Raw genomic sequence first — 18,379 nt, 5'->3', positions numbered from 1 at the left:
ATTAATAAAATCCATCAATCTATCCCACATGGGGATGTTCATTCATGAAACATGATCCACTGTAACAGTCATGAACATTTTTTTAAACCTATCCATCAGTCTAGTTTGTACTTTAAAAAAAACTATCTTAACATGCAGTCAAGGAAATATTTACAGGGTTGTGTCAAGACTTTTCTATCTGAGGTGTCACAGTTTGTTACGTTCCTGTATGTAAAATGTGTATCCTAAAGTCTCACAGAAAGTGTGCTAGAGTGAAAGAGTCCCAAGCCTCTTTTTCCAACACAGGATTCTATTGTTTGCATCTTATGTCCCACCTTTGATAGCAGATAGCAAGTCATAATTCAAGACAGCACCTGGAGTGGCTAAGGGAGATTTAAGAGATTGTCCAAGTTGGTCTTTAAGCCCTCATCTGAGTAAAACAACACACTTATTTAAATGTCATAAATAAATAAATGTGATCTATGATCAATGGTGCATCTGGGACTCGGTTACATTTGCCTTTTTTATACAGCTGCACATAGGCTAGTGGAGCTAGTTTTTACTTGTTATTCGGAGCTATGAAGCGAAGTATATGTCTGACCCAATCAGGCTTTGCAGAGAGTGACAAAGTGATTCTGAAAGGCTGAAACCATTAATGAGAGAGAGAGAGCGAGAACTTCATTGTTCTCTCTCTTTTGAAGTGTTTCTTTTTTTTCTCACATGGGGTAATGATCTTTTGTGGTATTGGAACAGTAACTTTATTTAAACCATCTGAGCAGTTTGAGGTTAAATGAACTTCAGTGGAACAGCTAACAACTCAAACCAACTCAAACACAGACTTGTTTTTACGTAAAGGTTGTTTACACTGTTTATTGTTATAGTCAAAATAGGAGCATATCAGTAATGAGTTTTATGAAATGTAAATACCATTAAAAATCATATTAAATTACCCTACTTGACCAAATTGTCCTTTGTTACTCAAATTAAACATTTTTTTGCTAACCGATTGCTAACATAGCAACACTTGCTAATAGATACTTCTTGTACGACAACAGCTTTAAAAGTTATTGGTCAACCTTTTTCTTTTCGATGTTAATACGTTTCACAGTAGGACGTGAACAGAGTGTGTTATATTTAAGTTGAAGATACTTTATAACAGATGAGACACTCCTATACTGATCCCGACTGATTTGAAGAGTCATAAGTCCTCTGAAAAAGGGCTACAGAGATTCCGCTAACTCAAAAAGATGGAAACTCTGATGTGGAGTCGAGAGAGGTAGCTGAAGCATGTGCGGTCTGAGTCTTCTCCCTGCAGTGCTCGCTAGGACATTTCAGGATAATTGTAATAGGATTGTGATGCTATCTATAGAAAGGATAGAGAGAGGTTAGGAGTGTTTACTCATTCTTTCCAACCCCCATCAGGTAGAATCGTCAGAACAAGAAACCCATTTTATTAAATGAACAGACAAATACTGTGAGCCCTGAGTGTCTGTTTCTAAATGTTTTGCCTTATGTTATATGTTTGCTTTTCATCATCAGTCAGCTTATTCAGGTGAAAATAAAGAGCATTTAGTTTCTTGTGTCAATGCGTAAAACCTTTTAAGCCCCTTAAGCAAACTCTTTGACTTTTACTTCTTAGTCTGAATGTCGCTCGTACCACAGGAAACAATTACAAACAATAACAGTATATTAATGATGAGCATGGTCCCTGTCACAGTGTGTAATATCATGTACTGTGTTTGTAGTAAATAATCAGAGAGAAGTTTTGAAGTTTTTGGAGGGGGGAAAGTGAGGCTGACGACCACTGGGGCCCTAGTCAGTCCAGTCAGTGGGGACTTGGGTCAGGGACTGGAGGGTCGCCCGTTCACATCCCAATACAGACCAAAGTTTAGAAAGTGGTTTTGTTGCTTCAGAGTTGCCAGTTCACTTCCTGGGTACTGCCGTGGTGCCCCTTGAGCTCAGGACTGCCCGGTGTGTGCAGCCCCCCCACGCAGGTCCTTTTTGTGGATGTGTGTATTTACGAAAAGGAATTACTAAATGTTGGTTTTAAGTTGTAACCACTTTGACAATTGTGGCCTGGTATGAATAATAACAAACCCAACAGTGTATCATGCATAGGTCATGCAAGCTCGGTTTTAGTAGTAAAATGTATGACTGTAATTCATATGATGGGGCATAAACAGTGTATGGGTGAAGTCTGTTTTGATACACTTCACCCTTCTGTACACGCAGCAGAAATATTCAACTGGGAAACAATTAGGTGGAAGGATCTTTGAGAAAAGCCCAAACGTGTTCATATTTTATGTCCGTCTATGTTAGAGACACTGTGCGGTAGTCTACCTGTACATTTTTGATGCACACATTGCTCTCCTATACTCACATCTTTTATAAAATGGATGTGCAAAGGTTTTTTTTTCCTGTCCAATAAGAATAAAGTTTGTAGCAAAGAGACAACATGAGCCTCCGTGTTCAAATAGATCTTTTGGTTCAAAAGTGTCTCTGAAGACGAGGAGCAAGAGGGGAAGGAGTTATTTACCTCTAATTATTTCATTTGTGTTAATAAATACTAACTGTCATTTTATCCACATGCATTTCATTTACAACATTGTCAGTTTTATAAATTGACTATTAAGTGAATCCTCATAATGAGTGCGTACGGCATCTCAATGAAACAAGCAAAATGAGTTTTGTGATAAAGTAATTGAAAGAATAAAGACATCCATCTTTCAAGATCATGTGCCTCAGGAAACGTATCCAAATACCGTCAGGATAAATTAGTTAACTGTGAACTATTTGAGGACAAATTATCTGTTATAAAAAAGAGAGTTAGGATTTTGATTAAAGTATATTCCTTTTCTTCTTCTGCTGAGACATCAGCCTCATTAACTCAAGGTTCAGTTTCCTGGAAATCATGAGATCGGAGGATTGTCTCGGCTCTTTCTGGGGGATGGAAAGTCTGGCCTTCCAGAGTCATGTCAGAGGACACAGAGTATAACAGCATTACATCGTGGACACCGTTTCTGCTGCTCTACAATCTGTACTCAGACACAGTGACGCTGTTCTTTATGTCACATTCGGACTTTGAGAGAAAAACTGCAAAGGTAAGCAGGCTGTGAACAAAAGAGAGAAGGCTGAGGGAGAGGGTGGGTTGAAAAGCCAAAGAGAAATAGAGGGCAGGTGTATCAAAGTGTGTCCACCCTGCAGCGTCTTAATGGCTTAATGGCTGCCAAATGCAGTGACCTTGGCACCCAAGGCAGAATTAAAGGAGTACCAGGAAAACACAAGCTGCTTTAGAAGCTGTACATCAAGAGGAAGTATTAATGGGCACTCCACATTCAAGATACAGACGCTGAAAAAGAAATGAACTTGACTCAGCTGAAAAACATTCCGCTGCAGGGAAACGCTTCTCCAAATGGAGTTAAAATCGGAGGAAAGCCAGGATTCGTCACGCCGTGTGCCTTCCTCTGAACGGAAAAAGTGGAACAAGTACAACAAATGTGTCGTCTGCAGGCTGAATTAACAGGATAAACCAGCCTTAGTTTCTAGATGACATCTAGAGGATGAGTTCTCGTGTTTCTGTTCGCCCAAAACTTTGTGGTGGAGGAGTTTCCTGTCACTGATTCCTGGTCGTTAAGGAAGGAGAATATTATATTATCTTAGCTTGTCCATAAGCACCGGAATATTCCACCATGGATTTTATAAAGGGAAAGCAATGCCCATAAAAACGGAAAGAAGGAAACTCCACTAGTTGCTAAGAAAGTCTCTTTGTAAGTGTGGCAGAAAATAACCCTTCATCTCTGCATATAAACATTTTCCCAGTGAACTAATGGTCTTTATCAGCAACTTCCGAAGTTGATATGTCGAGAGCATGACTTTCATTTTGTCTCCTTTTGGGTTTTAGCAGTGTGGCATGCTGCAGGGCGTGGTGATACTGTGACTGACAGGTTGGTATAAACCTGACCTGTCAACCAGGAAAGAGGCTTAGCAATGTGAGTCCAGCCTTGAATCCAAAGATTTGTCACTAGTGGCTCCAAAAAGCTGAGATGGCGATGGCCTGAATGTTAAACAGCTTCAAATCTGCAGTCCACAAACGGACAGTTGACCTTACTGTGTTCACTGCTGCAATGTTTGTTTAGAAGACAAATCTCTATAGTGTGTGTCCACCTCTCTGCAGTTTCCTCATACTTCTACTGTTAGAGAGAAGGAGGAATCAGCAGAAAACACATCAGAGGCTGCTAAGAGAGTCTTAATCAATATGTGGAGATATTTCTGGAACAGAGAGAACAGGATCTGACGTCGATACACTCTATCTATAAAGCCGCTGCCTTCATAAATTCAACGATTGTCATGTGTCGTTACACTGACGTCACACTGGTGGGCCTGTTGTGGATTGTGGCTCCCTGGGAGACTTATTGTGAGTTTATGATAAACTTTAAACAATACACGATTTAACATCCAATAACATCAACAAATCCCCAAATCAGATGTGCTGCCAGCTCTCATAATCCTTCACACCCACAGCAGATGCTGGAGACAGATTTCCCCCCAACACACACACACACACACACACACACACACACACACACACACACACAGGCATGATGTAGAACAGGCTGGTCAATGCCGGTCAAACATTCAAAGACTTTGAAAAGACAGGTTAGCTACAAACTTTGATTGATCAAAGACTGGATGTGGCTGTTGTGGGTCCTATTGAGTGTTTGTTGTGTGCTACACGCTGCTCCTCATGGACTCACACTGCCTTCTGTAATTGTTATAATCGGTTTATGAATTTGATCAAATGAGGCATATTTACACTTCCAATGTTGTCATGAGTGTTGAGTGTGTCACATGAAGGTTATAGTAACATCAGCCCTCCTCTTGGCTCACTCCATGAGAGCGGAGCGAGCGCTCTTATTGGTTGTCAGAACATGAACGTACTGCTCATACACATAAGCAGAGATGGCTGATATGAATGTGCTACTGCAGCACAAGCACTGTAGCAGTCGCTTTCATTTATAGTGTCAATGATTGACAGGTGTCATGGCCCGCCCCCTTGATTTGCTCATAATTAAGTCCAATTCATTCAATCCACAGACCATCAACCTCTGTCCAAAGACTGTAGAGCTGCTAAGAAACTAACTCAACATTTACTGAACACTTTTAGCATTCATGATGCTAATTTTGCTAACATGATGCAGGAAATTCTATTCTCTGTGACACTTTGTGCCTCACACCAGTCAGCATTGAATTTGAGAGTACACCAAACCAGCTTCTTAACCCCCCACCCCCCCATGATTAAAGACTGAGATAGACTGAGAGACCCAAAATGGAAAGGACCGGAGTACGGGAGGTCAGAAGGGTGGCCTGAATTGTGTCCTGGCAGTAGCAGCAGCTCTAGTCTAATATGACACTATGGAAGAGATCTGTCATGTTCTTGGCCTGAGACATCACAGACAACCAGCCACACGCACATTTCCATTTATGAGCAATTTAGACTCAACAGGTAACCTAATGAGCCTTCTCTAACTCCACACAGACAGGCTTCTGTCACTGGACAGGAACCTCCTCACTGTGAGGCGCTAACCACTGTGCAGCCCTGCTCACATTCAAACAAAATATAACACTGTTAACAAGGAAGATTGCACTTAATTAAAGGGTCTGTGACAAATAAAATGAGTCCTGTTCACACGCACACAATCTGTAAAGTCAAATGGTAACGTAAACTTTATATATTTAATGTTCAACTTTTGTAAATCTGCATTAAAGCGAGACGTTCTAATTAGTTCAGATTTGTGCAGCTCGTTTCAAGACTGAATGCTGCAGATTCAACTCAATACAAGCTCATTTGTTTTTTATCAAACAGTATCTGGACTGGTCAGGTGATTCAGGTGATAATATGTGTTCCTGTTTGACCAGAAATGAGACAAATACACTTGCTGTGCTGTGTCTTTGATTGTAATACAAACAGCTTCAGCTCAATGAGAATAAGAACATGAACACATTAACCCTGCTCTTTAGACAATCTAAATACGATTCAATCAGGTCACAAAAACGGTTTAAACGTCCTGCTGCTGGTTTCAAAAGTGTGGGACTAAATCACATTTCTGATTGCCTTGAAGAGGACATATCTTCCTCTGGTCGGTCAGTCATATCTTCTGCTCTGTTTCATAACTTCTCCACTTCTCTACCTAAATCTGCCGTCACAGAAAGTCCTGTACAGTTTTTTAATTTCTCATTTTATTCTACCTCACTTAATATAATGTTTTTTTGTCGCTCATAAAGCTCCTGACAAAGTTCAGTTTTTTGTTCATTTTTTTCTTACATTGTTGCACTCGCTTCTCCATGCATGTTCACTTGTGTTTTCCTAAAGTCATCACCAGGTCACATCCTTCCAACAGCACTCACACTTCATCAGTCAACACCTCAAGCTTCAGTGTCTTGTCACCATGGCGGGAGAGATTCACTCCGGGCCGACATCCTTCCATCACACCACCTCCTAAAGTTCAATCACCCAAGACTCTCTGGCAATAACTCCATATCACGTCATCTCTGTAATCATGTTTTCTATGATCCATTTAATTTTCTTTCCTGATTGAAATGCAGCTCTAATTTGCCCTTTTTGCTTTCGTAAAGAACGCTTAGATCTTTGACGTGTAGTATAACTAAAGCTGCCTTTTTCTGTGTGGCTTTAATCAGCTGCTGCCATGTCTGCGTTGTTCTGAAGACAAACTACGTGTTGAAGAAAACTAAAAGAACAAAAGACAGCCTGGCAGCTTGTTAGCTGGTACAGTCATACACACTGAGACGTGTGACATGGAGACATTTGCTGACAAAAGAATTACACGTCAGCTGTAAAGAACTTCTCTGCTGGAGTGATAAGTTATTCTTATTTGAACTTAATCGTTGGATATTGAAAAGCTTCAAAAAAGAGAGAGACACTTTCTAAAGAGTGACTCACTCGGGATTATACACACATTTTATTTTAACACATTATATAACTAATACATGAAAGGAAATTATAGGAATACAAAATAAAGAACTTAAAGCTCCAGCTCCCGTTGGTTTGTGTTGAATTTGGCGCCATCTGTGGACAAAGCATTTATTTTCCTGATCTCGCCCAGTACGTTTGCAAGTGTTTTGTTTTTAACATAAAAAAATGTCTTACTGCTTTTTGGGAAATGTCAAATGTATCACTCATCAAGGTCTTGTTGTGAAAAAAATTAAATAAAGGCTGTTTGAATCATTTCACACCTACCCCCAAGAGTGATGTAAGGCATTAATAATAATTAAATACATTTAGCCACTTTTTATACACATGGTGTATACACTTGTTTGCTTTCTTTATCTCATAGGGATGCACAGCTTTTCATTTCAGAATGATTTATAACCAGATAAAATCTCCTCACAGGAGCTTTAAATGTCTTGTTATGCACATTTACTTCCTCCAAACTATTTAGGTTCGTAGGTGTTGTTGGGAAATTAAACACCTTTTATATACACACACACACACACACACACACACACACACACACATAGTGTGTGTGTGTGTGTGTATATATATATATATATATATTCTTCCACAACAAGCAGTAAAAGACTGAAGAGAATTAATTAGTTAAATTAAGACTGGCATGGATCTATTTGATATTTTGCGTGTGCAATGCTGACTGGAAGGCTTCAAATATGCAGAGGAAACCCCATTTCCATGCTGCCAAAACCACTCACTCTCAAAGGAATTAAAAAGACAATCTCGTTTCCAGACATCAGAGGCATTTAAGATCCACATGTGTGTAACGTATCGTCAAACTGTTCATCTCACGTTCTGATCATTTCTCCTTCATTCAGAGATGTTTCTCATATTTTCACTTTTGCTTGCATGTAATTAATGTAAATTTTCCTGTCGTGTGCAGGGTAAGTCTTAAAGCCCCCAAGAAATTACAAATACATGTTCCTGGTTTTATTGTTCATTTATGACCAATATATTTAAATAAAGCGTTGTCTGAGCATTTATATATCTAAATAACTGTAAAATGATTCAAATGTCTGATGACTCATTCGGGGCCATTTATCCTTTTGAACCAATTAAAAAGCTTTTTCAAAGTACAATCCAATCTACTGGGTCCAAACATTATGTCCCGCCGTCTATCTTGTGATTAGCATTATATTACTGAGTCATAATCAAATGACTTTGGACAGAATTAACTGTTTCCTGCCAAAAAAAAATCTGGGGGGCAAAAAAAAAAAAAAACAGGTAGACAACATGAAAGAGAAGCAAACATCAAGACACAATAAACATCAAGGTCATGTGACTACAGAAGATTATTACTTCCATTTGTGACAGTGATAGCTCTGTTTTTCTGAATAAACAACATAAATACAGTAGGTCAGATGTGAATAAAGTGAATGCACTGCGCTGCCGTACTTTTCAGAGTTCACAAAGAGAACATTTTGAAAGGCTGCATCTCTGGCGTGAGGGCAGAGGTTGACTCCTCTGTCCGTCATGGACGACTGCTTCATCACAGAGACAGACACTGTGTTTGTGTTCAGGATAACAAGTTCTCCTGCTGCGTGCATCAAGAATCAAGGAAAGACAGAAAACTCTTTTCTTTTCTTTTCCCTTCATCAACAGTAATGTCTGTGAGACTTTAAAAAAGGACAATGTTTTGATCATGCTTTACATGACTAATGATGGCTACTGTGTGAACTCATGAAGAAAGAATGATGCATTTCTTGTGCTCACCAGCAATGAATGATTGAGTCATTAAGACTTCACATTTAACCAGACATTTGTTATATTATCATTAATATTGGATCACAGCTACTAACCTCCCATGTTAAAAAAATTAAGCCAGCACTGGGGTGTAAAAACTGCAGTTCTTCAAGTGTCCACTTGAGGCTGGCTCCCATTTACAGACATAAAATTGACATAAAATCTAAATTTTAACAGCAGGGTTTTTTTATGAGTCATCCAATTTTAATTCATAAAGAAAAGGGAGAGAGAAAGAGTGAGAGAGTTAAGCATAAAAAGGGGCGTGGCTGATCTGACGCAGTCCGACGCAGTGTTGCTGTTTGTCGACTTCAGGCCGGCTCAAGCTCAACCTCTTTAAACTTTAAGAGATCGACCACAAGTTATTTTGAGAACCCATTTCCAATATAGCGACCTCTTCACTGGCCTTTAAAGTTCCTTTGCACAAGCCAATAGGTGACATCACTGAGAGTACGTCCATGTTTTCTACAGCTCTAGGCTCCTAACCTTCATTGAAATGATCGAGACAGATGGATTTATACACAAACGTTTACTGAAAGTCAGAGTTTAGATCGAAGATTATTTCCTGCTCTCCATCATGATGTACGTTTGAATTTAATCAATCAGTCTTTACATGCAGAGCACTAATCCATTATTGATTTCTATCTGAAGACACTTTACATCAGGAGCAGGTCTACACTGTACTGTTTGTTATATTATTTATAGATACCCATCATGAACACTTAGAAACACTCAGCCAAGGAAAGACGAGTTTATCTTTGTAAACTCAACATTTTCCAATAGCTTTGGTTCTTTTCAGCACTAATTATTTTGACATTAAATGACCTTTGTTATTGTTGTGACTGATCGTGTCGACAAGTCCAGCAGATTGAAAACACTGCAGCTCTTCAGTCATACATTCGATAACCAAAAGAGAAAGACACAGCGCACTATGTACATTAAACATGTTCACAACTACAGCGCAGTATACATATTTATTTCTCGTTATTATTATCACTTTACCCTCTCAGTATTTCTCTTCTGCAGCATTTCTGCTCTGTTTACATGTTAATCCGATCATTGTCCACTTCCTGTATATCTCAATAGTATTTTTAGTTTTCTGTTAGAATTCATATTTAGTATTTTCAGTTGACATTTACCTTTTACTGATTTAATACTGCTGCTCTATGAGCGTTTGGACTGACCCCTGGGACAAATCAAGTTTTTTTTTTAACTGAATTGAACGTTTCATTACTCAAAACATGGCGCACAAACTCCTGCACACTTTCTTTATTGCACAAATGCCTGTGCCTTGATACCGGCACAGGGCAGACGTTTTTCAATGTACAGTAATTAAAAAAGAATAAATGACACAATATTTGGACTTTTATTTTGGTTGCCAAGGGGTTGAAACAGGTATCTATATTGTATCAAAGTTTCAAACTGTGTTATCGTGACAACCACAGCTTAAAGTAAGTCAGCAGAAGGAGGAGGGGGAAACGTCTTGCTCCCCGTCTCAATGTGAAGCCACTGACTTACAGTAAGAGCACATGTATGTATCTGGATATCTTTGTAAATGAGGGGAACTGTTATGGTTTTCAAGGCTCAACTAAAGGGCTCATGATGATGAAGATGATGGTATAGTCAGTAAGTAAAACAAACAGCTCTGTCTCCTAACTCTGCTTCTGCCTGTGGACTGCAGGTCACATGGTGGACAGGACAGACTTTTCAGCCTGCTAACAGTCGGTCTATTTGAAGCAGCAGCAGCAGCAGTGCTGCTAAAAGCTCCAAAGAAGATTAAGTAGTACTCCTAAGTCATACTCCGTGGGTGTGTGTGTGGGTGTGTGGGTTCATCATCAACAGGTGACTATGCATGCAGACGCTCGGTCATTACTTACTGTAACCTACTACTCACCTAAACTAACTCACTGAAGTTACAGGATGAGAGGAAACTTTTCTTTGCTCGCGAAGATTTCTCAGGTTTTACTTTGAAACATTCAGGAAGCGACTGATACTGTTCAGCTGGAAGAGATTCGTCTGATTGTAATCAGAGCCTGAAATAATGAATTCACGCAGATACTGTAGAGATAATAAAACTGATGGGGCACTGACATGAATACTCATATCATCCTATGAAAGTTAAAACACTTCACGCAGCCTGATATTTGAAATAGCCAAGTATTCGTCGTGTTCTAATCAGTACTGAGCTGTACCTGTCACCAAGAAGAGACGCTGTGATTGGCTGAGAGCTGAGCTGCATCACGGCTGGTGTCAGGACAGAGAGGCCTAATCAGCTTCCCTGCTGCTGACACAACGCTTCCAACACGGTCACATGAAGCTGTGACGGCCAACACTATTTATAGAGAGATGTACTATCTGTACACTGTTTAATGATAAAAGCACACACATATGCAGGCTTTCAAACATACTGTATGATCACATACTACACTGTCAGTGTTCAGCCTGCGTCCTCTGTAAGGGACGGATAGAGAGGACGGGACAGCAGGCTGCGGGAGCTGTCAACATGGTTCACGTCAGACGTTCACTGCAGAGAAAACACCTCCGATGTTTCTCTGTGTGCTGACTCTCCTACTTCATACAGACTCTGCCAGCCTGTGCTAGTTTAGGAAGAGACTTCCAGAGACATGTGAACAGAAACACTGAAAAATCATGGGACAAGATAACAGACATTTCCAGCATCCAACCACCAATCCTGTTTTCTGTGAGCGTTGCAGGTCTGTAAAGGCACCAGCTGAGAAAGACCGAGCTGGAAGGGACAAAAACAGATCAGAGAACGTGCCCAAAAGTTTGTTTGACGTTTCTCTATTTGAAATAAAAGCAGACGAATCAAAGAAACCCTGAAGTTTGTTAATGACTGTGTTTGAGGCCGTGTGGCATTTTTTTTTTTTTTTTTTAAAAAGAGACTTTTGTTGATCAGAATCAGAAAAACTTTACTTCCACCCGGGCGGAAAATTCAAACGTTCAAAGTTTCTCCTCTGGACAATATGGCAGCAGGGAAATAACAGGAATATGAAAAGAAATGAAACAAAGAAATTACAGTTTTGCACTCACAGTGCAGAGAGCTGAACTGTGCCCAAAGAGTCAGACGCAAACATGAAGAGGCAGTGTTCAGTTCTGAATATCCTGACAGAAGTCTGCTCAAACTGTGCTGTTCAATCAAGGCTCACTGAGCCACACATCCTCCTTTTATTCAAATATTTTAATAAATGATCCTAATGCCTATTGAACTGACTACAACAACACTGCACTGTAACTTTAAGGCTCGTGTTTTCATACGCGTCTTATATTTGAGCTCCTGTCCTGTGGTGTTACAATGTTCTGGAGTTACTTTGAATAAGCAGAAATCTCATCTACAGACTGAAGTAGAAAGACTTTAACGTGCAACACCACCTCGTCCACTCCTAGAAATCCTCCCAAGGAACCATGACAAATCATGTCATACAGTAGAACAGGGGACTTTCATCATGCAGACTGTGTCCACTCATCTAAGGAACACATGAGAATGGTAACGTCTAAATCTCCACAGGTTCATTCTGTGAGGTCTCAAAAACAACATATACCATTCGTCCAAAGTCACTTTTTTTTTTTTTTGACAGTCTTTAAAAAATGTTGTGCAAACTCCTGTACACAGTCTAACAATGATGCACTCATTATTAGAGTTCATTGTAAGTAGAACAATGTGCACGAGTTTTTATGGGCTCAGTCCTCTCCCATGTGCGTGTCCACATCCACTTTTTGTTTCAGTGAGCCAGCATCGTTTTTTCATTGTTTTCGATGAGGAGCGACCGTTTGTAGCAAGAGGCAGAAATCTGGAGAAAAAGCACAGCGCCAAGCGTCACTGGCACTCTGTTCAACATAGAAGAAATTTCCTATATCTTTGTCGCCTGCGGATCGTGTCTTGTACCCTCATCCTTCTTGCTTCCTGTCAGTGGGACTAAAAACGATCTTCCTGTAAAGACAGCGCTCTTCTGCCTGGAGAGATATTCGGTGTACACGGGGGCCTCATTAAATACCTGACTGAAACATAAGTCCCGCCCCTGAGAAGGCCAATAAGCCAACCATAGTTTAGGGTTTGGGCGTTGCAGCCAGAATGGCCAATACAATTTCAAGAGGGGGGCCCATGCAGCCACTCGACATGACCCTGTCAGAGAAGAAAGGCTGTGTTTCTATTCATCTATAAAAAGTCTTTGTCAGGGCGCTATATAGTGGCACAGTGGTCAGTAAGCGCCTCACGTATGGAGGCTGTCAGTCCTTAAAGTGGGCGGCAAAGGTTCGACTCTGTGGCTCCTTTCCCACATGTTATTCCCAACTCTCTCTCTCTCCTTGATTTCCGACTTTATCCGCTGTGCTACCTCTACAATAAAGCCATAAGAAGCCAAAGTAAATATTTAAAAACAGTGTTTGTGGTGTATTTGATGTGTATGTTTGACAGCTCAGCAGCAATCAAAGACACAACAACATGCACTAAACGTTTTCTTGATTTAAAGCCAAGAGCTGACTCATGAAGGGTGCTTTATAACCCCCGACGGCTCTGACTCAAACACAGCTCTCTCTGTTAGAAAAGATGACGAATGTCTAAACATACAGACGCAGGCCCTGAAGACAGTCCTGTCGTGTGTGAGGCAGGCCCATGTCAGCGCTCTGTGAACACTCTCTCGTCACTGCTGACTCTGCAGTCAGTCAGCTGGAAATAGAGAATCAATTAACAATGCAGCCTCCGCTCTCCTGTCTTACTTAACCATCCGCCTTTGTGTCCTTCGCTCTGTTCTCCTTCCTGACTCCATCAATAAGAAAGATAACTCTTTGTCCAGACGACAGATCAAAGAGAACAACAGCTGATTCATGATTCTGCACCACGATGCCGTTCACTGGACTTAACGTAAGGAATGAACTGCTCGTCTATGACAGGACACACAACTGAACTGAAACACAACAGGGACACACAACCTGCAGCAGAGCAGCCACGCGCTGCACAAATACGTCTGTGAGGAGAAGGGGCTGAAATCTCCTCAGACTCAAACTAAGTGACATTTACCTCAGATCGTTTACACTTCCTGTTCTGTTGACTCACACATAAGAAAAGTCGAATGTGTGTGTTTGAGCCCTCTCCCTCTCCGATACTGTCTTGCTGCTCCCCATCATGACCTTTTGCACCCGGGTTGGCTCAAAAGTCAGCAAACACACGCACGTCACTCACTCAGGTGCTGAGTCATAAAAAGAAACAAATAAACACGTGATATGACGCTTCTTCTTATCCTTGGGAGCTGAGTGTTGTGAGTCTTTGTGCGTGGTGTCTTTGCACTAGAGATGTCACCGTACCAGATTTTTAAACTTTGATATGATTCTAGTAAAAATTTAACACTATCAATGTTTGATACCATAAAAACAAAAATAGAAGTCCTTAATTGTTTTTGTTTTTTTTAATTTTTGAAAATTCAAGCAAACTCTTGCACACTGTTGAAAAACAAGGAACGCTGCAACCATGCTTGTCCAATTCAGACAGTGCTCGCTCACTCTCACTGAAGCTTTTAGTTAAAATACGGCTGATGATCTATGTACAGTCTTTTTTTTCTTTAAACTTTTCAAAGCTATGAATCATCAAAATCACAGAGATTATGTCACGTCTGAAACACGTGGTATGGAAAAGCATCAAAGGACGCATCATTTGTGCTGAATGTTTTAAATGTCCTTTCTTTACAGCCTCTTGTTCTCCCCTCTATTTCTCTCTTTCTAGTTTCAGCCGTCACTTCACAGACCAACAGAAATCTGATGAGTCAAAAGAAATGAGTTCGTCAGCACGTCTGCGGAAACATCGATCGGCGTGTGTCCTCTCAGTAAATGAAATGGATGTTGACGAGTGTATAAAGCTTTAACGGACAGATCACTCTGCTGCTGCTACATCCTGTAGTAGTGGACTCTGATGGGTTGTGTTTCAGGGTCTGTCCGTCTGTCTGCTCTGCGTCAGATAATCAAAGCAGCACAGTAAGCTTCCTGAAAAATCTTCAAGAATGTCTTAAGCTTTCTGTTTTCGCTGCCTGCTGCAGCTTAGAGACGAGCGTTTTGGACACGCGGAGCGAAGACACACATACCCAGAGCTTATCTCACTGCACATCTGTACTTATTTATGCAGAAAACACATGATGTCATCATCCAGATGCTTTAAAAAATAAAAAAAACTCCATCCACTTGGACACCACTGTGACAAAGAAGAAACCTGAACAACTCAACAACATCTCCGAAGGTTGTTGTCAATAATATGACCAAATGCTGCGTGTTTCGAGTTTAGAGACGCTGCATCTCCCACGTCAACATCCTGCTCCTCCAACCTGCCATAGAAATGAATGGTGGTGTAATAAGAGCTGATGCAGAGAGGGGAAGTGCTTGTGACTTTACTATCCATGTATCAGAAGTTCTCATGTTACGCCTCTCTGATCAATATTTTTCAAACTTCTCATGTCATCCCCCCACTTCAAGACTGAACAAAAACCAAACGTGTGCACGGTGAACTTAAAGGCAGTGTTGGTAATTTACAAAAACTAGCATGATTGTGAAAGTAGCATTCTCTCAGTCCTCCGTCTACACCCGTCCCCCTCACACAAAAAAAAACACCACTGTTTTACTTCTCACAACGGCCAACAACAAACTCACAGGATAAATTCTGTCATCAGTGACGCGCTTTGAGTGCGCATGGAGAACGAGCAGGCAGACAGGGAAAAACACTGAGACAGCTGTAACGCCGTCCGGATAGGGGATTATAACACAAATCCCGCCTCTGATGATAAAATCACCAATCAGATTTTAAGGGGCACTGGATTAATAAGAGTAGTAGTCCACTGTCTATAATGAACACAAAGTACTGCAGAGGTGTTGAGAGGTAAATGAGGCCGCCTGGTTCGTTTTCTCTCCCGCTGCGTTGAACATTTATTATGTGTTTTAATTTGATAAAAAAAAAAAAATAAAACAGGTTAGAAAACAGTTCAGAGCACATTTAGAAAATCACCTGTTCTCACTGCCTGGGCTTCTCTAACGACGCTCACTCTTATTTCTGCTCCTGATTTGAGGAGGATTTACGAGACTCTTCTGCACCACATTACTTAAAAAAAAAAAACCTCACCGTCGACCGTCTTCACACGAGCTGTTCTTTCTACATAATCCTCAACATAAACTGATACCTAAACCTGGAGAAATAAACACAATAGTTCTTCACAGATGAACACACCTAAGAGAGGATCATAATACAAATGCATTACTCCATTTAAACTTCAGACAAATTCATGGTTTCGTATTAACCCCCCTGACCTTCCACGAGTAAGAACAGCCTAATACTGTGCTAACACGTCAGAACAAGTGGGAGGACATGCAGCAGTAATCCCTCCTCCTCCTCCTCCTCCCCCCCTGTTTCCTGTCTCTACACTCTGCAGGTGAAGGAGGATTACGGCCCTGACGGCTCTCTATTGGCCTCTGATGTTTCTACCAGGCTGTGCATGAGGCTGCTTATCATGGCGGCTGGAGGAAACCTCAGTGTCTCTGCATTCCCCCGATAGGAATCATTTGCTGAACAGCACTACCTCTGTAGTTACACAAATGAATACATATGTAGATAAGTAGGATTATTTTATTGTGTTTTAGGGGGATTTTTAAACTTTGCTCGTCACTTTTGTATGACTGAAATGTCTTGGAAATATTGCACGTCACTGGATTTGGCTCCTTCTGTGCAAAAAGCGTCATATTACATCACATGAAGAAAACTTCCAGGCAAAGAAAAACATTTTTTTCTCGTCTCAGGGCAAAATGAGGGCTGGATTCACAACCATTCAACACTACTACCATGTTTCTAATGATACACAGCTTCATGCAAATGGGTGAAGTATCCCTTTAATGCTGCTGTTGTGTAATTTAACTAAACTAAAGCTCAATAAGATTCATACATTCAGTTACGTTCCGTTGACGTTTGTATGACATCAGTTCTCTCTTTCAATGGAAACTTCTTTTCAAACTCAAATATAGTGAGGTGAAAAAAAAGGAAAAGTCACAACTTGATGTCCCTGGGATTTAAAACGAGTGGCCATGATTTGTTTTCATGTTATACTCTTCAGTCAGAGTCCAGCTGAGGGTGCGTCACTCTTTTTGGTTTCTGTCAACTAATCAAAGTGAAAATGTCAGAAAGAAGGTTAAGATGTCTGTAGTTATATATCCTGGTTTGGCTCAAGCTTTAAAAATATCCACAGCATCTCTTCCTCTGTGTCTCCCTACATGGAGAATATCCTCCTTGTTCTTTGTGTCATTTGGGTCTTGGGTGTTTTCCCCCCAGGTGAGATCATCCTGAGAAAGTGAAACCTGTCCCGGGGTCATGATCATTCATCTGCTTTACACTACTGAGAATTTTCTCATGACATATAAGATGTCCATATAAGATGTCACTGTACAAGTATACTTCTGCCAGTGCGTCGGTGAGGTGTGGTGCGTCTGTTTTTTTTTTGTTACCTTTGCAGCCACAGAGGAGCTCGGCTTCTCCAGCAGATCCCAGAGTTTCTGTCTCTGCTCGGGACAGCAGCCATGTTCCTCCACCTCGCCGTCCTTCTCCCTCAGCGACTCCGCCTCCCTTCTCAGCTCCTCGTTCATCTGCTCCTTCTTCTGGTGGTACCTGGCCTGGCAGCAGGACTCCAGGTAGATCTCGTCGATCCCCCAGTAGTCCAGCTCCTGTCCGAATGACAGGGCGCACATCTCCTCCATCATGTGCAGCTTCCCCGTCCTGTAGAAGTTGAGGATGGAGGAGAAGGCCACGGGGTGTCGGTCAAAGAAGTACTCGTTCTCGTTGAGGCTGTAGTCATCGCAGATCTCCAGAAGAGACTCATGGGTGTTGCAGTCCCTTAAACGTCCCAGACGGGTTCTGGGTAGCCGGTCCAGTGTCCTCCACAGGACTTCATGTGTAAGACCCCCAACATTAAGCCTGACCCGCCGGGAGCGGGCCTTGATGCGGATGATGTCTATGGGCTCAGGGGGAACTAGGGGGGCCACAGGCGGCCGGGGGTTGTTGCTGTAGCCCGCTCTGTCCGTCATGTTTGTTCTCTTAGTGTAGTGAAAACTTAAACACTCAGGTTAAAGGGGAGTGTGTGGGTGCGTGGTTATCAGGAGCTTGAGGGGCTCGATGAGATGATGGTGATGGCCGGAGGGGGGAGGGGAGGGGTCACCCTGACCCGCCAAGCTCACCTGCTTGTGATCAGACCTCTGAACTCCAGGTCAAATCCATGGCTGGAAAAAAACAGATATATTACTTTACACAAAGTCAATCAAATTACACAGTCCTCCTTGATGACCTCTTGAGCCTCTTCAAAGCACAAGATGTGCCGCTATGAGCATCTGAGACGACGCTCATAGTAAGTTCATTGGCAGCCGAATTAATCCCCTGACCTTCACTCTCCCGAGTACAAAAGTTCAAACCAACTTGAGATTTATCTCCTTTTACATCCCAGAAATCTGTGGTTCTATGTTTCATGCAAGGACAAAAATAAAAGACAGAAATCTGGGGACCCTATCACCGACCTCACAGTAAACTATCTATCGCCCTATCACCATTCTGACAACAAGCTCCTCTACAAGACAAGAAAAAAAAACAGATCCCCTTTAAGTAAA

At 41.3% G+C, this 18,379-nt stretch overlaps 1 protein-coding gene across 1 annotated transcript in view; it reads right to left on the bottom strand.

Moving 5' to 3' along the window:
- The window catches only part of LOC306826448 (potassium voltage-gated channel subfamily B member 2-like), a 28,496-nt gene that overhangs the window by 7,468 nt on the left and 2,649 nt on the right, over positions 1-18,379 (bottom strand). The window contains exon 2 of the mRNA XM_079347796.1: positions 17,231-17,998. Coding sequence (XP_079203922.1) covers positions 17,231-17,806 — 576 coding nt within the window. The 5' untranslated portion in view covers positions 17,807-17,998. The remainder of the gene's footprint in view (positions 1-17,230; positions 17,999-18,379) is intronic.

The sequence above is a fragment of the Symphodus melops genome, assembly GCF_947650265.1.
Source record: "Symphodus melops genome assembly, chromosome: 7".
In the NCBI taxonomy this organism is placed as follows: Eukaryota; Metazoa; Chordata; class Actinopteri; order Labriformes; family Labridae; genus Symphodus; species Symphodus melops.
The sequence above is the reverse complement of the archived record's forward strand: the minus strand, read 5'-3'. Positions and strand labels throughout refer to the sequence as shown.